Source organism: Octodon degus, unplaced genomic scaffold (assembly GCF_000260255.1).
Source record: "Octodon degus isolate 3935 unplaced genomic scaffold, OctDeg1.0 scaffold00085, whole genome shotgun sequence".
Classification (NCBI taxonomy): domain Eukaryota; kingdom Metazoa; phylum Chordata; class Mammalia; order Rodentia; family Octodontidae; genus Octodon; species Octodon degus.
This window is the reverse complement of record NW_004524661.1, coordinates 4,206,723-4,227,202: the sequence shown is the minus strand read 5'-3', so window position 1 is coordinate 4,227,202 and position 20,480 is coordinate 4,206,723. Positions and strand designations below refer to the sequence as shown.

The 20,480-nt window shown below is 43.8% G+C and overlaps 1 protein-coding gene across 1 annotated transcript in view; it reads left to right on the top strand.

Moving 5' to 3' along the window:
• The window catches only part of Dock2 (dedicator of cytokinesis 2), a 478,084-nt gene that overhangs the window by 381,152 nt on the left and 76,452 nt on the right, over positions 1-20,480 (top strand). The window contains exons 30-32 of the mRNA XM_004637060.2: positions 6,212-6,290; positions 15,115-15,215; positions 15,306-15,364. Of these exons, the coding sequence (XP_004637117.2) occupies positions 6,212-6,290; positions 15,115-15,215; positions 15,306-15,364 (239 nt within the window). The remainder of the gene's footprint in view (positions 1-6,211; positions 6,291-15,114; positions 15,216-15,305; positions 15,365-20,480) is intronic.

Below are 20,480 nucleotides of genomic sequence, written 5' to 3'. Positions count from 1 at the left end.
TAAGAGGCAGCATGCAGAAAGATCTGATTTACATGATATGGTTAAGTTTTAAATGATCAAGATCTTTATAATGTTGTAAATTAACAAAATTATGCCTAGGAACCTCTTTCATTGTTGTTGTTCCCTCTGTGCCTCAAACTGGAATTCTGACATTCTGAAGGGACTTAGGGATTTATGCCCACCCCTAAAGCTTCTCTTAAGTGCAGTCAATGAGCACGTGTTTATTACATGTTTTGGCATCCGTGGGTGTAGGGGGCGGATGTGCCATTCAAGCTGTAGTTCCAGAAAGCATAGGGCTTCCCGTTTCCTGGAGGAGCTAGTACATAGGCCTGTGGCAGTAGGGCCCAGTGCCACAATGATTATCCTGCATTCAAAGCCCAGAGGCAACACACAGAAGTTCAGCCTCTGACTGCCTGCATTCAAATGCTGTCTCCACCAATGAACCACTAGCTGTATGACCACAGGAGAGTTACTGAGCCACTTTGGACCCAGCTTTTTTCACTGTAAAATGGAACTAATAATAGTCACTATCACAAAATGACCAAAATGAAACAGTACACATAAATTAGCTAGAACAATGTTGACATAGAGCAAGCATCTCCTAGGTGTTAGCTACTATTTTAATTTTTATCTTCCCATGATCTGGACATATCCAAAGTACTTTACAGAGAGGCAAATCTGGGCTGGACAGTGCTTATCTTTGTTGGTCTAATACTGTCTCAAGCATATAGCAGGGCTCAGAAGCTGATGCTAGGCAGTTTAGCAAGGCAGCATCTGATCATATTGTGGTTTGTCGCGTGTGGGGACACTGCACATCCCCTGAAGCCCACTCCCCCTTTCTCCCACCTACCATAAGTTGTAGTGACTATTCTTTTTGGCAGTCTCATTTCCTTCAAACCATGTCATCCAAAGATAGGGGGAGAGGGAGAGGGGCACAGCTACTCCTGATACATGGCTCAGGATTTCAGATTTATGGAAGGAGGCTATTGCATCCTCACTGTGGTCCCAAGTTCTACAGGAATGTCAAAGGCAGCTGGGCTGAGCCACAATCTGACACTGAGTTGGACTGTGCCAATTCACCCTGTAGGTGTGTGGACCTTGTGTGTGTTGGGAAAGGACCCACTTAACAACCAGAGAAATTAATGTCTCACTTCCCCAAGAGGGAAGGCATAAGAGCTCCTGTCCCATAGCCAACTCTTCTGTTTCCATCTTTGAGTCTAGACCAATAGATCCAACTGGATCCCGTGCACCATAGGGGAGAGGGATTGAGGAGGCCTTCCCTTTCCCTTTTCATGCATCTCCTCCCAAGGGCATGCCTACTTCCTGCTCCATCTTGAATTCACATCATCCAGTCCTGGGCATGGGTCAGTGCTGTGCTGTTGTGCTGAATTGGCATTATGTTCTACCACATATATTCCAGGTCCCAGGCTGTGAGGTGATCGTAAGTTAAGAATTAAGAGACCAACAGCAGAGTTTGATTCAGGACTCCTGTGCATGGAGGCACTGGGCTACCTGCTGCATATGCTCTATTTCATTCAGCTTTCACACATGGCTCATCTCACAGATGATGCAATTGATGTCCACAGAGGTCGAAATCATGGCTCAGACCGGCAGACAGGAACTGACTGGGGCCAGGATTCAGTCCGAGGGCTGGTGGGTGTGGCTCATAGACTCACTCAGAAGGGGAGCTATGGGGGATCTCAGCTGCTTCTCATAACTCAGATATGTTCTGCCACATAAGGCAAGGCAAACACTGGGGCCACAGCGAAGCCTCACATGGAGCTGCTTTCCCAAAATCAGCACTGAGTTTGGCTCTTCTTTCTCTCAGCTTCTTTCTGCTCACAGTAGTTGACTTCTGTTTCTTTTCTCTGTTGCATATGGCGTCTGGTTCCTCATGACTCTTCCTGGCTTCCACTCAGGGCTCTGGCCCATTGTGTCCTCCCTAGATTCTGTCTACTCTTGTGCTGGCTCAGGTGCCCCCAGTGGGTAGAGCTACCTGTTAGACACCCCACACACAGACTGCAGTCAGCCCAGGATGGAGTCTGTGTGCCAGGTGTTGGCCCTGCAGCCAACCAGCTGTGGGCAGTGTGGCAGCATAACACAGGCACAGTGGGGCACCCGCATGGTGAAAGAAGAAAGAGAATTCCAGTACTTCAAAGGAGCCAATATGCTTTTCTGATGCACTGCTCAGGCTTTAGAGAAATGCCAAGTTAGGATGAGCCTGGACCCTGCTGCTTCTTCGCCATGTGTATGAGGAGCAATTATTTGATCTTTCCAAGAGTCGTTCTTTTCTTCTGTTAAATGGGTATAACAATAGCAGCCACCTCAGAATATGGAATTAATTAGAATAATGTCTGTGGAGTACATTATTTAACTATACCTCGGCAGTGGTATAGTTACACAAAAATTACTAATATTGCCATCTTCATTATTATTAATAACGTGAGCTCATAGCTGACATTGAACAGAATCTCAAAAGATTTTCTCTGGATAGACTGGCAGAGTAGTTAAATACCGACATTCTACAGATAGTGTCCCTTTGTTTAAATCCTGATTCTACAGGTACTGACTGGGTTATTGGAAACACTACCTAAACTCATGTCTCTAAGATGGCAAAACATTGATCTCAGAGAGCTTTGTAAGATTATAGCAGACAATAAAGGAGAGAAAGACAGCAAAAGGAAGCAAGGGAGGCAGGGAGAAGAAGGAAAACATTTGCTTAATAGAGAACCTGGCATACATTGAGAATCTGACTGTAATTATCATTACTCTTACACAGTCTGCTAAGCATTAGGTTGGGAATTGGTCACACACTTTGTTTTTAACAATTGTACTTTGTTGTTCAGAGGAGTGAGAGAGATCAGGGTTTTTTTTTTTTTTTTCTAAACCACTCCACCATATTAGTGCTTAGGCTTTTAAGAACGGTTGTTTAAAGGAGAAGGAGACAAAGAAGGAAAAAAAGAAAATGAAAAAAAAGCCGTGTTTTACAAATCCAAACAGGGCACCAAACCCGACTTTCTCCCTTTCCTCTTCCTGCTGTTGATACCTACTGGCACAAGGTGGATCAACATTAGCCGCCAGAGCCAGAGCCAGGGCAAGGCTGGGGATCAGCCCAGCGATGGTTACCGGATCTCTGGGTGGCTCTGTTGCTGCTGAGAATGTGTAAAGGCCCTCGTGGTGGCCTCACACTCCAGCTCCTGAGATGTTTGTACAAAGCATGACAGTCACTCGGTGGATTTCCATCTCGGGAATCAGAGAACTAATCTATAAGGAGGAAATATGGATGTCTAGTAGGCCTTGTTTCAAAGGCATATTAGCAAATGAAAACTAAAAGTAAAATAGAAGGAACCTCACTTTTTGATGGCCTGATGGGGTGGTGGATTTTGGGGGGCTTCTGTCTCTGTTTCTCCCCACCTTGCCTGCCTCAAACACATTTCCAAACTGCTAGTCTTCTGCCTGTCCATTTTGCTGTTGTTCTTTGCCTTTGAAAAGAAAAGAACAGAGCAACCCGAGGGAGGGAGGGGGCTCGAGTACCCAGAGCTTTGCTGCAACCGTGGGCACTCTCATGACCTCTGCTAACTCTACCATGGTTGCTTCCTGAGACTTCAGAAAGTAGCACCCCCAAAGCGTTGTATGTATGTGTGTGTTTGGGGTGGCAAATTTTGCAATCTGGACACTGACACCAGTACACACCATCTTTTCACACAACAAATTATGTGAATGTTTAATGGACACCTGGCCCAGCATTCTTGACCAGCAATATCCATATAGTGAATGCTATAGGTTCTGTTTGCATATATGGCTCGTGCAAAATATGCCGAAAGCTTTGGGGCATTCCCTATAGTTTCTTCCTTCTTTCTCTCCCTGGGATTTCTCTGGAAGAAGAATGCTCAGCCCATTTTGAAGGCAGACCAACAGTGCCAAGGATTAATGCCCTAGGAGAGAATTCTTGCCACGGAGGTGCTGATGTTAATGGTAGAAGTATGCCTGCTTTTTTGCTCCCTAGGAGAGGACATTTCTGTGTGCAAATGTGTTGCATAACATTTGTTAAAGGCTTCCAAGCAGCACTGAGTCCTGATTATTACCCACAGCTGTAATCCACTCAGCAGCACATCCTTTATTATCTTCCTATGGTGACCCAAGTTGGCCAGATCGGCATTTTCCCTGGAGCAGCCATTCTAGGGACAGATAGTTATTATGTGGCTACTGCTTGTGAAAGGTAATAAACACTAATATGGGTGCGATGTCTTCCTGTGCTCTAAAATCGTATCAATATAGATATAAAAGTGAGACTTGACCGCTGTTCGTTGTAGCTGGGAGACACCTACAGAACTCCAAGATATGAATGAGAGTGGCCTGATACAGGCCAGTCACTGTGGGGTGGGGCGATAGGAAATAGTTGCATTCTGGGTATATTCAGAGAGCAGTGCTAAGAGGATGTGCCAACAGGCTACACATAGCATAGGAGACAAAGATGGAAGTTGAGTAAAAGCACCTAAATTAGATGCTTTTACTCTCTCTCTGAACACTTGGTAGAGGGGAATTGTCCCTCACTGAATTAGGAAAACTACAGAAGGAGGTGTGTGAGACTGGAAAGAGCAGGGGTTGGGGTTTTTTTTTTCAGCATGTAAATTTCAGAAGCCCATTAGTGATCCAAGCAAGGATATAGAGCAGAGAACTGGCGTCAAATGGATCCTCAGGGAGTTGCCAAGGAAGGGGATAAACCTTTGGATGTCAAATCCATGTGAATCAGTGAGTACATCACATGAGGGAATCTGATCTCTGCGTAGCACAGCACAATGGAGGAGACAGACTTCAGTGAGTCATCCAAATAAGTCATCATACACCATGATGAATGCTGGCAAATGGCAGGACAATGAGAGCCCTTCGGGAGACAGGATGCAGCAGGCCCTGCCCTAAAGAAGCTCATAGTCTAAAAGAGGAGTTTCAACTGCAGAGAGATAGCTAGAATATGAAGTGTGGTGACAAGAAGAGAGTGGACACTGCGAGGTGGTGACTACAGCCAGGAAGACAGTAGAAGGCCACAGGAAGGAGAGGGCTTTTGATCTAGACCATAGGGGCAAGGCAGAATTTTGACTGTAAGGAGTCAGAAACAGTGTCTCCTTTTACTGAAAGAAGGAACATGGTCAAGCACTCAGCAAGCAGAGCGCAGGGTAAGAGTGAGGCCAAGCATGAGAAGGAAGGGAAAGGTACAAGCAGTGACTTGTCCTGTGGATGTGGGGAGCTGTGGAAGCCAGTGTTAGCCACAGTGAGAACACAGCGCTAGAGTATGACAGAGCAAGAGAAGCATGTCAGTCAGAGCAGTCAGCCAAGCTTGGCAGCGGCCAAGAGGTGGACTAGATAACCAGCGGGACATTTAAGGACAAAGGTCACTTGGCAACAGGTACCAAAATGTTAAATGTGGATGACATTTGACCAGTGATGTGACACAGAAGAGTGGAGGAGAGTTGCATAGAGAAGGTACAAGGCATACATAGAAGAATCATCAGTGGAATATTGTTTATAATAAAAAAGCCAAGAGATCACCAAAAGGTCCATCAATAAAAAAGTGATTAAATAAACTGATATATCCGTACAGCAGAATGCTCTTCAGTGATTAAAAAGGATGATGTATATCTGCATTCACTGGCATAAAAGGAGCCCACAATTTCTTGTTGAGTAAAAAAGACAGGCTGTGAAACAGCATTTATTGTGTAATGCAATTTATCAAAATGTTATCCTTAGCTTCCTTAGAATATCACTCGTGTATATGTCTAGGGAGAACTTTGACATTATATTCATCAAAGTGTTGGTGACAGCTTTCTCAAGAGGATAGTGGAATATCTGGGGTTTTTTTGGTTTGTATTTTAGTTTTAGTTATTTTTGTGGGGGGAGTGATGGCTTTCTCTGGATGATAGGATCTGATAGACTATGTTTTAGGGAGGTGATATCTTTTCCTACCTTTTGTGGATGGAATGAACTTCTGTCATAAACTTCTACTATCTTAAACATAAGACCAGACAGATTTTCAAAAGTTTTGACAGTTGTCGAGTTCTCGCAAGGTAAACGTGACTCCAGGTCTTGAGTGGGATTAGATGTTGTTCTGAATTGATCGTGGGCTGCACATCAGTGGGTGGTCTGTAAACTTCTCCCTGAGAGAGAGAGTAAGGGGAGGGCTCTGGGGTTCTAGTGACTTTCTTCTCTCTTTCAGAGTCTTCCTGAGAGCTATCAACAAGTTTGCAGAAACCATGAACCAGAAGTTTCTGGAACATACGAACTTTGAGTTCCAGGTGAGTCTGAGGTGCCAGGGTTGCCCTTGGAAGCAGTTGGGGGTTGTTATGGCAACTTGAAGCTTACTGCTCCATCACATACATCTCATAAGACATAGCAACATGCCAGTGTCTCTGCAATGTCCATAGAGAGGATGGTGGGGAGGGAAGTTCTCAGGCCCTGAAACAAAGGCCCTGATTAACCAGTCACCAACTGAGCTTCATATGCAAATGTGACTGCCTACTGGTCTTGTGTTCATTTATTTTCATTAGAGCATGTACCACCTTTCAAAAATGCATCCTATTTTCTCAGTTTTCACTGCAGCACAAAACACAATTTACAGTAAATCTCACAGTACATCTTTTGTGGTTTCCAATTCTTCCCAAAGTCATTTTTGTGATCAAACACCTTGGAGCTTTTGAGATTTTCAGGCACCTAAAAATAGGTCCCTAGGACAGTGACACACCCAGTGCAGATCCCGACCCATGAAGAACCAGTATTTCAAAGACTGGTGGGAATATTCTACATGGCTGCCTGTGGCTGGGGGTATGAGAGAGAGGACCAGGGAAAGGCCCTCGGTCCTCCTGGGTCTCTTTCACAGAGGACTGAAGCAGCCCAAGTCTGGTACTACAGACTTGTGAATGGCCTTTTCTGCTCATTCCTTGGAGGTATCCTGATGTCTGGACTGTGGCTTGCCCCAACTAAGACTTTGCAGGCCAGGCATGGACAACATCCATACTCAGGTGCTACATCTGTAACATGCTGTCAACTGCATTTTCTACTTCAGTAGAGTTTTCCAGCCTTGGGTGTGTCATCCAGCTTGCTGAAGAAATTCATAAGACATTCCCTCCCGTTTCCTTTCTGAATCTTCATCCTGAAGGAGACCTCTCTTGCCTGACTCCTCCCAGAGGACTCTCCACCTATGCCATAGTCATTGCTTGCTCATCAGCACTGGGCCTGTGGGAGTCTTTCCATGGCTCTCCTTGTCATTTGAAATCATCTTGTTTACATATTCATCTACATGTCTTGTTTCTTTCATGAGCATAATGAGAGCAAAGACCTCATACTCAAGCTACCCTCTACTCTGTGCCTGGCACACCGTATGTCTCCGTGAGGAGCTAACGTCTGGGCTGAAACCTACAGCATCTATCCTACTGAGGATAGCAGCTTATAAGGCTTTGTAGGGATGAAATGTTTTCTCTGAAGAAATTCCCTCCCACTATTTCTCATTCAAACCAGCTATTGATAACTAGTGAAAATAGTAGCTACCAACTGCTGACGGATCCTACTTGCCACGTCTCATGAGAGGCACTCTAAGGTCATCATATTTTTTAATACTTCCACCTACCTTGTAAGTTAGCCAGCATGATTAATAGTTTGTCCCCTTTGAGGATGCAGGAATAAAATTCAGAGGCAGTAAACGGGCAGCCCAAAGTCACATAGCACACCAGCCCAATTGAGACTAGAAGTCAGTCATCCATAGCCACATGCCAGGTACAGTGTCACTATCGCCTTGGGTTGACCTCCTGGCCAGGTCTGGGTGAGAGTATCTACTGGCATGATACATTTCTGTCAGGGGCACAAAACATGTCACAATGGCTGTTTTGAATTAGTAGAAATGTTTGATTCCCTTCCCCATCACCTACAGGCTCTGGTGATGGGTATATTCAAAGAAGTAGATAAAGCCATGGTGTTTTTGGAGGGACAGTTTGAAACAAGATGCCTATGGCCGGAAGAGCCAGTGATTGGGCCATCAAAAGGCCAGCTTGTTCATTTATCTCTTTATGTGGGCGTTGGCAATTATTGACTCAAACCAGCTTCCCTGATGTGGCTCTCCTCCATGGTCTCAGGAGGTACTTTCCAAGGGAAGTCAGTCTCAGTCCTTTGTGACATTCTTGTATGTTTTATGACATTTTCCTGTAAGAAAATATGTATCTGAGAGATGCCCAAAGAATGAAAGATCTATAGACACAAAGTCTGAGGTTATCAGCTGTGTGACTTTAGGCAAATTACTTTTCCTCTCTGTGCTTCAGTTCTTCATCATTAAATGAAAGGTGCTACTAGAAGCTATCTCATTGGGTGGTTGTGATGATTAATTAAAATGTTTCATGTAAAGGGCATAGAACATTGCTGGGAACATAGTAATAGATAAGAGCTCATTATAGTAATTATTATTTTGACAATAACAACAGCCATGATGCTTGCCCCAGGTGTGCCTGGGCTGGGGACTCATGCCAGTCCTTGATAAACAGAACAGTATAGATGATTTTTCTGGTGATCACATTACCTGGAGCTGTCATACCCACTAGCTTCTACAAAATAAGGACATGATCAACATCAAATAAAGTGTTTTTCTAATCAGGCTTCCATAGATAGTGAAAAGTCCCCAAGAGCAGGGTCATTTTTCAGCCTTATCTTTATTCTCTTACTTCTTCCTACCCTGTGTGAGAATGGATTTGCTCTCTGTACCCTGCCTGGAACATGCCTTGTCTCCTTCATATGGTTTCATTCATTATGCATTTAACATCAGCAGGAACAGCATCCATCACCCAGTGATACTGGCCTCGGCAGCGGCTGTCCAGCGAAGGCAGGCACAGGAGACTATCCCTGATATCTTTTCTAGAACTGTGGTTTATGAGTCAAAGGGCAGAAAGCAGAAAGCTCTGTGAGTGCTGCCGTGAGGGTGAGAAGATCTGAGAGCAACACAAATGGTGTCTTCTGCTGGGAGCTAAGATCATTGACATTTCTGGATCCTATTCGGGGTACTAGGGCTTAGCGTTCACATTCATTTGCATGGCCAGAGGAGACCAAGAAAAGATTTAGAATCCAACTCAGCAGGAGCTTTGCTGAGGGCTAATACAGGCTATTGCAACATGTTTTGAAGAATCTGGAAATAAAGCAAAGCAGTCCAGCTAGGGTTTGAGTGTGTCCTCCAAAGTTCACATGCAGTATGCAACTGTACTGGGAAGTGAAGAGGTGGTTAGGGTATGAGAGCTCTGGGGCTGGAGGGCTAGTGCCAGCTCTTTGTCATGGGCTTCCCAGCCTCCAGAACTGAAAACAACATCTCTTCCTTATAAACCACTGTCTTAGTTACTTTTCTCTCTTTACAAGGACAAAATACCTGATGACCCAAACTAAGGAAAGAAAGGATATTTTAGCTCACAGTTTGTGGTGAGGTTTCAGTCCATAATCAGCTGGCTCCAAGGCAGCGTGGCATGGCAGAAAGATGGCAGTTTGTAGAGGCAGAAGACAGCAGGAGTGAAAAGGGAGGAGAGAAAAGACTCTGTCCCTTATATTGTATGCAAACTACCTGCTGAGGATGAGTGCAGCACTCACACCTATAATCCCAACATTGGACCATGAGTCAATCACAAACTCTAGATGCTCACACCATGACTGCAGGAGGTTTGGGGGCACATCTTGACACAAACCTTAACAACTACCTAGCTGTAATATTCTGCTATAGCCACACAAAATGGACTAAGCAACTGCCCTACTCCCAAGGATCTTGGACTCTTGAGAAAAGATGATAGAAATCCATCTTCTGTTACCCAAGATTTTGAAGAAAGTAGTTAACCTTTGCTAGGTGTCTGATTAGGACATTTTGATGCTTATCATAATCCTAATGGGTAGGGATGCTGCCACTTCACTGATGAATAAACCGAATTTCCCAGGAATCTTTTGACTTTTCCGACTGCTATTGGGCCTCTGGAACAGAGCCCCAGCACTGTCTGCATAGTACTGTCTCCACAGCTCCCTCCACTTTTCTGGTGCTTACAAAAGGTGCCTTTGGACTCTGAAAGTTGCCTCTGTTGAGATCCAGGAAATCTTTCTGCCCTTGCTAGTTTTCACTAGCCCTGGAATACAAAGTGCTGAGGTGATTGACTACAGGATCAAGTTTTCTGAAAGACTATGACAGGGTGGGATGAGGGGATACACTGAGGCTCAGGAAATATGTTTTTGTAGGAAGCCCTCTGATTGGTCCTGAGATCCATTTCTCTACTGCTTTGTGGGCATGGTCATTCTAAGCAGGCCTGGAGACATCTTGGTATAAGTTTCTGGGCACCAGCCCAATTAAGGACTATATTTGGACCTGTACTAGACAGCCTATGAAAAGTTTCCAGAATATTCTCAGCCATTACTGAAGAAGGAGGAGAAGATTGGTATTTAAAATGAAAATGTAAGCTAGTGATAGCAAAATAATTATCAAGATCTGGTCTCAAAGTTTTAAAAAGTACTCAGGTTGGGGTACTGCATAGGTAGCTCAACACAGAGACCTAAGTTTCAATCACCAGTACCACAAAGAAAAGAAAAAAATCAGTGAGAAAGAAACATCTGGAGAAGGGTCAGTGATCAAAGCCTTCAAGAAGTCCATCTTGCCACAGCAGACACATGGTAAAGACTCATGTCGGGATGCCTGCACCAGTCAGAAAGATGCCCTTGTGCCTAGACCATTCCCCCAGCCCTACATGCAGCAGCTGTGAGACCCCAGACTGCCTCTGGACTGATGGTCCTCACCCAAGTGCACACCTGGAGCCTCCCACCCCCAGGCTCAACAGCACCCCAGAACAGGCATGCACTTGGACCCTGTACTACAGAGGGGCTGACGTAGCACCATTTAAGGTACACTGTGTGCCAGGTCTTTTTGTTAACTGGATTTTGGAAGAAATAATAATTAAAATCCATTGAAAGGGAATTTTGAGGAATTTAAACCCTTGCTTTCTCTACTTTGAAGACTCTTAAATGTAAGATGAACCACTGGAAACTTAGCCAACAGCCAAGGCTAAAAGGAACCAAGACGGGAGAAGAGAAGCAATTTTAGCAAAAGAGCAGGGTGTTTAAGAAGGCAAGTCCTAGTGAAGAACCTGTGAAGCTACTAGACCAAAATGTAGAGAAATGCTTTGTGACATTAGTCTAGGCAAGGAGTTTTAGACAAGACCCCAAAAGCACAGGTGACAAAAGTAAAGATAGAAAAATGAGATTACACTAAATTAAAAATCTCTGCACAAAAAAAAAAAAAAGGAAGACAGAAACAACCTACAGAACGGGGGAAAGTATTTGTCCACCATAGAGCTGATAAGGGGCTGAACTCTACGATATGTATGGAACGCAACTCAACAGCCAAACAAAGCAAACCCAGATAGACATTGTATAGGAGAAGACAGTGCTCCAAAACACACACACACAAAAAAAATGCTCAACAACAGCAATCAGCAGGAAATGCAAATCAAAACCGCAGCGAGCTCTCACATCTCTCCAGTTAGTGTGGCTGTCATCCAAAGGACAAGCACTGGAAAGGGTATACAGAAATGCAAACCCTTGCTCACTGTTGGTGGGAATGCAAGTCAGTGTGGCCATTATGGAAAATATTATGGAGGCTTCTCAAAAACTGAAAGCTAAAATGACCCTATGACCCTTCAGTCTCACTACTAGACATGCACTCAGAGGAAACGAACTTAGCATATCAAAGAGATACCTACACCCTCGTATCGATTACGACACTATTCACAATGGTGAAAATATGGATCAATCTAAGTGTCCACGCCAGATGCATGAGTAGAGACAGTGGGAAATTTATTCACAATGGAATATGATTCAGCCACAAAAAGATGAACTCCTATATTTTATGATGACATGGATAGTCCTGGATGATGTTATATTAAGTCAAATAAGCCACATGCAGAGAAGACAAATCCCTTATGAACTCATTTACATGCAGAAACTAAAAGCATCAATTTTGTGGAAGAGTAGAATGATAATCACCAGAGGTTGTGGAAGTTGAGAGAACGGGGTGATGGGAAGAGACTGGTCAGCAGGTACAAAATTACAGTGACTTAGGAGAAGTATTTTCTGGCATCCAGTTGCACAGCAGAGACTCTAGTCCCCAATAATTATATGAATTCAGAGAAGCTGGAGGAGGGCTGGGGAGATAGCTCAGTAGAGTAAGCATCTGCCTGGCAAACACAGGGTCCTGAGCTCAATCCCCAGTACTGCAAAGGAAAAAAAGTAGCTAGAGGAAAGGGCTTGTTTTACCATGAAGAGTTGATAAATATTTATGATGATAGATAATGTGAATTGTCCTGTGTTGGTCATCACGCAAGGTATACATATGTTGAGACTCCATACTTGACCATATAAATTTGTGTAATTATTGTCAACTACATACAAAACATTTTAAGGAAAGTCCCAGAGTAAGACAAACTTGGATTCAAGTGCTACCTTTACTATTTTAAGCAAGTTAGTTGATCTCTGTGAGTGTCAACTTTCTGAAATCTGAAATGAGAAGAAGAATACAAATTTCTTCAGTAGACCTAATGAGAAAGCACACAGAGTACTTGGTTCATTAATGAACTCATTCAATAAATATTTCTGGAATACGTGCCAAGTCAGACGTGAAGCCAGACATGGTATATAAAATAGTGAACAAGAGAAAGATTTTGTTGCCTGTATAATGCTTACATCCAGTAGAAGAGACAGAGGATAAATCGGTTTGTTTAAAAATATTATAAGTGCTATAAAGAAAGTACATGAGTGTGACTGGTGGGCAGATCTATGGCAGAATGGGTGAGTGGGAAGGGCTTGGACTGTTTGAACTGATATAGTGAGATTGAGTAGGAATTTGTAGTCAGGATTTCTCCTTTACAGTACACCTTTTAGGTACAATTATCTTCATTTTTCAGATTAAAAAGACTGAGAGTCTAAGAGGTTGAGTAATATGCTCACAGTAATTGAGCTGGTAATGGGATTAGAACTAAGGCAGGTGTTCAGACAGTCTGAAAACAAACAACCAAGAAAACAGCAGCAGCAAAACCTTCCTAGACTCTGTGAACCTTCCTAGACTATGAGTTTGCAGTAACAACCGGAGGACTGCATACCACAGATCCACTTTCTCATGCATTAAGCTATTTCAGCAGCATGTTGATTGCAGTGCTGTTGCTGGAGGAAAGAGTTGGAAGCATGTTAAGTGTGTATGAATAGGGTGCTAGTTAAAATTAAAGTACATCCTTATAACAGAATATTTTACAGCAATAAAGGAGGAAAAAGCAGATCTGTAGTTACTAATAGAGAAATGAATGTAGGGTATACTTTTAAGAAAAAAAGTGAAGTATACCAGGGGGTTATTTAGAAATGATGTACACCTATATGTTTGTGCGTTAAGAAAAAATGGTGAAAAGATCCCCAAGAAATTGTCAACATGCTATTCTGAAGAATTAGGCAGAGTTCAAAATGGAATTAGGATGGAAAATAACTTTTTATTATCTAATCTTTTCTGTCATCTAAATCTTTTAACTATGGGCATACTTTTATAATTTTTGAACATTAATTTAAAATTATTCAATTCTCATTATATCTAAATTGAAAAAGACCTTCGGTGGTCATTTACCTTATCTGGTCCTTCATGTTTGCATCTCTGAAATAAGGGAGTCCTGGCCTGTGGTAATCATGGGCTCCTTGACTCGCTGCATTCTGAATCTGGAAGCACAGTGCGTGTGAGTACTCCGCATGGCAGTGATGGTCTCAGTGGTGGAGCTGCCTGCTCTGATTCTTGGACATCAGCAACCTGGAATGAACTTCTTTGCATTACAGATGGAAGTCTCAATGGCAGTGATTTTTCTAGCTTCTTCTCCCTGCACCTTTGCCAAACAGCGCTAAAAGGGACCTAAAAGTGGGTCAGCTTTGTTCAGCAAGGCTGTCCCCACTTGCTCCTTACAGGCCCATAGCATCTTGCAGCAAAGCCCCAAGCACCCAAGTAGCTAGACTCTGCTATTTACTTTGCTACCAAAGGAACCCATCAAATAATATTTTTTTTAAAAAAGGCTAGAAGTGCTTCTGAGCTTCCATTGTAATTCAGGCCCTTTCCACCTTGTATCGTCTTCGCTAAAGCCTTCTGCAGTGAGTACCACAGTCACCTCAGTTTTGTTGGGAGATTTGCAGACTCAACAGCATCTTGACTGGAATGTGCATCTCTCCAGCCTGTGTCTTATGTCAATATCCTGATCACTGGGCTCATGTTTTGAACACTCACCATGTAATGAATCTTTTACCTGCTCTATTTTACCTTTAGCTGGGGGAGTGGGCTCCAGTATTCTATTATAGAGTCCATGCTGTATGTCAACTGATCATCTATGTGTGAAAATTATGACAAGTCTACATAGAATCCGAGCCTGCAGGAGTTCTAACTAAACAAGTGTCCGAATTACCCTGTATACTTATTCTCAGACATATTTCTGGGCCTCACCCACACAGGCTATGATTCAGCAGGTCTGGGCAGAGGCCAGGGCATTTGCATTTCTAACAAGTTCCCAGGTGCTGCTGCTGCTGCCTCCAGCTGGGAAACACTCTTTGAAACCACCAAACAAAGGGAAAGGAAACAGCAATATGTTCTAAGAGAGAAGGTGCTGCAGGCTGGCGCCCTATACTGGCAGGTGATTTAGGGAGGGTCTCCAGAGAAGCTACTGGTCCCTGCAAATCCCTTCTCCTTCATGGACCTCTAATTTCAGGGCAGAAGCCAGCTCACCAGGCTCCCAGTTAAGGCAAGTTATCTTTCACAAAAGAAAACAAAGCATAAAGCAACAATGAAAAGTCCAACCCTAACCCACCACCCCCATCATCACCTAAACCCCGTTGTCATAGGTCAGCACCTGTAGAAATCCACCCATTGGCCTCACTTGGGCCAGCATGTGAATGCCAGAGTCAGTGCCAGTCAGAAAATTGCAGCTCACACAATTAAACTGGTTCTGCTTTTGTCTTCTGCCATCTTCATAAATTATTCACATTACCCAGCAGTTAATGTGTCTCTCCACTTCGGGCCTCTCCATGACTGTTCTCTCCCTTCATTTACAGCTGTGGAACAACTATTTTCATCTGGCAGTGGCTTTTATCACGCAGGATTCTCTGCAGTTGGAGCAGTTCTCGCATGCCAAGTACAACAAAATCCTGAATAAGTAAGTTGTGTTCTTGGACCTCGTGAAGAGGGAGGGGGCTCATGAGATGCTCAGAGATGGGGTTGAAGTAGACGATCTTGTTTCCTCTAGGTATGGGGACATGCGACGGCTAATTGGCTTCTCCATCCGTGACATGTGGTACAAGCTTGGTGAGTAGGCCTGTGTGTCTAGTGAGAGGCATCTGCGTGTGTCCTGCTCTTTCCTGAAGACTGTCTGTCCAAAGGCCACAAGGCAATCAGCAGCAAGAGCTTGAAATTATACTGTTGCTATATGCACCATGCACCCCTGGTCTTCCACTGAGTGCCTCATTTGATTCTGGATAGGAGGGTGCCCATACCTCATCTAAGCCGGTGTGAATCTGCTTCTGCTCCTGAGGGTTTCCATGTCAAGTTGGCAATTACAAGAGAAAAGAAGCGGCAAGCCTCTGGTAGGATCCCAGGTCCTCACACACTGTAGCATGCTGGCTGCAGATTTGCGGGCCATTCTGTATCCTAGTCTTACGTGGTGTGATCCATGAAGCACTCTCTAACCTCATAAGAGAGAATCATTCTCTGGAAGATGAAAAGGTCTTGAGCTGAATGGTGATCTCAGAAGCTACCTTCACTGACCTGACCCACAGGTCTGCCTGTAGCATACCCTGAGCTACAGGGATCATCTGTGACTACCTGAAGCATGGCTACCTATAAAAGAATGGATGGAACCAGGGAGACGTTTAGTGGAAAGTGGGATAAGTCCTGTGCCAAGAGATCTTATTTAAATTTCACATCACTTCCTGCAGGATGGATACCTTCCCCCTCCTTTTATTGATCAGGAAACTCAGAATAATTTATCTGAGATCAAATTGCCAAAAATCTCAGAGCATGATTTTCATTCTACAAGGGCAGGAGTCATCCACTTTGCCTGTAGCCTGAAACCTGCTCCATAAATATATGCTGTACATGGAGATGGTTGGTTGAGTGGATAGATAGATGAGTGTATGGGTAGATGAGTAGATGGATGGATGGATGGATGGATGGACGGATGGATGGATGACAGATGAGTGGACTGTTGAACAACAATAAGAATGAAGATTTCCACTCTGATTTTCAGACTTCCTTCTTGACTCTCCACACCCAATTGCTTTTTCTGGGCCTTAGCTGTGCCGGCTGTTTAGGGGAGGCATTTATAGGACCTGCACTATCTCTTTAACCTTCATTACCACTCTTGACTTTGTACCCTGTTTCTCGCAGTCTCTCAGTGTCTGTCAGTCCTTGCCAGATTTTCTGAACAGCAGTTTCTTGCCCCCTTCAGCAAGGCCTATCCCCTGGAGGGACAGGGGAGCACAGAAAATAGGTTATCACTCTATGTTCTGTAGTTGTTGGCAACATCATAATGCAGCTAAGCCAGTGAAGACTCAGGATTTAGGAGAACCTGTACTATAGCATCAAGTAACTCAGTGGTGTCCCAAATTTTCTGATCAAGGAGATTATGGGGCCACAGAGGAAAGTGATCGATGATGTAGAGTGTGCCTAAGGAGAGTCACATGGAGGGAAAACATTCTGTCAGGCTTTCACAGAGAGCAAATTGGCCAAGCAATGTCCATGACTCATCTACATGGCTGACACTGACAAAAGATCTACAAAGTGCAGTACAGGGTTTCAGGATAAGTCCTGAGGGGACTTACCTGACCTTGTCAGATACAAAAGCTACATTTCTTGTTATATAGGTCTTGCTTTATCTTGGTCTTAACCATCTACCAGAAAAGTATAAACACAAAGTATAAAAAGTAAAGCCATATTAATATGCTGAGCTGTAAAAGGCTCAAGTGAACAACTTCTGACATTGCCAGTCTTACAGAAAACCCACTACTATTATGGACTACTGGACTATTTTGGAATATTTTGTTGAATTCACACACCTATAATATTTAAATGACAAAACTAAACAAAACAATGAATAACCACTAAGACAATAATATGCAATGTATTAATTATTGAACCTGTCCTACTAATCAGATTTGAAACTGTCTCATTGCTATTTGTTTCTCAATAAAATTATGGAAAAAAAATAATGCAGCTAAGAGCACACAGTGGGGGACAGGGAGGTTATGAGTTGGGTAGAGCGGAGGACTTGGGCTCCAAACATATTGCTCCATCTTCATCTGAGGCCTTGTCCCACCATTTATAAGCTATGAAGCCTCAAACAAGGAAAAATAGCACCTTTTTATGAATTGTTTATGCAGGTAATAGGGGTAAAATGGGCAGAGGAAGCGTGGAGGCCACCACACCCACATTAGAGTTCTCCTTATTCTCACCCTACGTTAATCGCAATAAAACTTAATCTTGCTGTTCTGTCATCATTGAAGCTGGGCCTCTATCACTAAGGACCAAAGAGCAGAGCTCACATATGTAACGTAAACAAGTTCAGGGAGCATAATAGGCCAAACCCACAGGAAGTCCATAACGAAGGTTCTGTCAGCGTATTGGGGGATACTTTGTCCTGGGGATATCTTGTGCGTTGTAAGGTACTGAGTGATCTCCCTGGCTTCTGCCCTCTAAGATGCTTGCAAATTTATCCCTCATTGTGATGACCAAAAACAAATCACCTGATATTGGTAACTGCCCCTGTGGAAGGGGCTACCATCTCTGCCCTGTTTTTCTAGAAAAACATCTTTCTCAGTCTATCATTTTGTTTCTTCCCACTTTGGATAGGTACAGAGGTATATGGAGTGTGTGTTTCATTTATTCTTGCTTTGAAATAAAAAAGGCAAAGTGTAAGTGTGGATTTTCATATGGGAAAAAAACAGGGGACCGCAGCAAAGGGAAGTAGACATGTGCCAATGCAAAGGGACAGTTGTGTCACTCTTGAGCTGATTGCTGTCCTGCTGAAAATCAAGCCTGTCTTTGTCGCACCTCCCAGTTTTTCAAAAGATGTGAGGAAACTTGGTCTTTGAATACATTTTCTAATTTATGAATATTAATGATAAGTAATTGAAAGTTTTCAAAACATTGCATGTGCCTAACCAATGCATGGGTCCATATTCCATTTGCTTGCATGTTTTGCTTCGCAGAAGTAGAGAGCAGCCAAGGTGGGGGTAGGCTCCTTTCCAGCTCCCCGGCCCAGGCTTTGCCAGAATTGCTAAGCAGGGAGCTGTGCTTTGTTTGTCTCCAGTCAGTCCACACAGCCTGCTCTTTTCTGAATGTCCTTCATTGCACTGTTTTGCACACAGAAGATTTTATTTAGATATAGATTATACTTTGGCAGCCATTCCTGCACTCCCAATTATGCTGATGAATGAAAAGACGTTACTAAATAGTACACCTGCTTAGACTCACAGAACCTCAGATCTGGAAGGGCCTGTTAGAAACCACATTGTCCAGCATTTTTTAAATATTTATTTTTAGCTGAGGGCCAATAAAAAAAGCACTCTTGATAAGTAAATTGGATGAAAGTGGAGCTGCTCTAATTGAAGTGAGCTGGAAGTCCAGAGCCAATTTTATGGGCCACTCCAAACTCCTGTGTAGAGACCTGATGGTTTTCTTGGGGGCAGCCCTGAAGTGTTGAGAATGGCTGGAAGCTGAGGAGCGGCTCTAATCTTCAAGTTTAAAAATGAAAGAACTGAGGTCCAAGGAAGGAGATAGTGTTTGTACAAGGTTGTTTAGTGGATTCAAAGCAGAAACTAGATAAGCATGCTGGCCAGAGCACCAATCCTGACACCTTATAGACTCTTTGCAACTTGCAAATACCTGTAGAATGAACGGATGCAATGGAAAGACATGTGCCATGTTTCGGGGATTGCAAAACAGGGGCACTCCTCGTGACTGCCCTCTTCAGGGAGGTGTTTATCCAAAGAACAAGCAATTGCTAAGCAGCCAGGCTCTAGAAGCACAGAGCTAAGCCCTGCTAGAAGCCAGGGCACACTGTATGGCCTCCAGCATTCCCTTCAGGGTGCTGTATTCCTGAAACATGGTGCTGAAGACCTGATCCCAAGAAGACACCATTTCACTGGCCTTCCTTGGCTGGTCGTGCGATGTTTCCACCAGGCCTGCATCCACTGAGGGGCGCAGACACATCACGCTGTCCCAAAATGATACCTTGGAGGATGTTATTAGAAGAAGAACTCACAGACAGAGGTCAAACTAAAGATGTCCACTGCAGAAAATAAGAAATAAAGGCTGCTTTGCAAAAATCCCCTACTCCCTCTTGGCCAAACTTTTGAGGAGGAGGCAAGTGTATCAGTCTGAAGTAGTTTTCTCGGCACCAACAGGCTTCTCCTCGTTAGTGGTACAGCTGCCTTCGCCTTGCCTCTCTCTTTCAGGAATGAGAAAACAGAAAGCAGAGGCAGAGAACGGCTGCTTCCTTCGCTGCAGCCCACCCTGTGCTCTGTGAGAGGCTGGTGCAAGAATGCTAATGGGATGAACTTAATCATCCACATCAGGACTAAACACTGTATGCATTAGGGCTCAGTGTACCACCTCACTGGGAAATGATAGGCTTCAAAGTGCAATCTGTGGAATATCTAAGATGGAGTAAAACTTGGATGCTATCTATGGCAGCCTTCACTGATTGCCTATGCAATTGCTGTTCTCTGCTTCCTCCTGCTGACTGAACCCTGATTATTTCTCCTGGGACTGCAATCTGCTCACTTAACAATGTCGTGTAGGTGTAGGTCACATGGCCCAAGTCTGTCTCCTGAGAATCACCAGAAACATACTTGTTGCAGATTTGGCAAAGTCTCTGCTTTTCAAAATTTGAGAACCGGGAGAGAGAGAGAAGGAGAGGGAGAGTGATTGAGGAGCATAACGTATCTCTCACCCATAACCTTTCCCCCTCTTTCATTCTGGAAAATAACAAGAGACCTAAAGAGGGAGTAGCTGTGTCAAAGCCATGAGGACAAAAGTCACATCCTGAGGACAGGGGACCAACTTGGAACTGACCAGCTTCAAATTTCTCATTGAGAAATACAAAGCTTTGGGTTAGCCATGGTAGTCATACTTCTGTTACAGCCCTAACTGTAGTGTATCATTCAGCTTCCCTGAGTTTAAGGGTTAAATGGCCATGATGACCTGAGAACCCAAAGCCATTCCTAAGGTCAACAACAAGTCAAAATCTGTGTTGAAGCAAAAAGAATCTTTCTCTAAATATAAAAAAGAGAGAGGAAGAGAGGGAGGGAGGGTGAGAGTCAGGGGAAAGAGACAAAGAGAGAGAGAGAGAGAGAGAGAGAGAGAGAGAGAGAGAGAGAGAGAGAGAGGTATTTATCTGGGGGGAGGGGCTGGCCAAATAGCT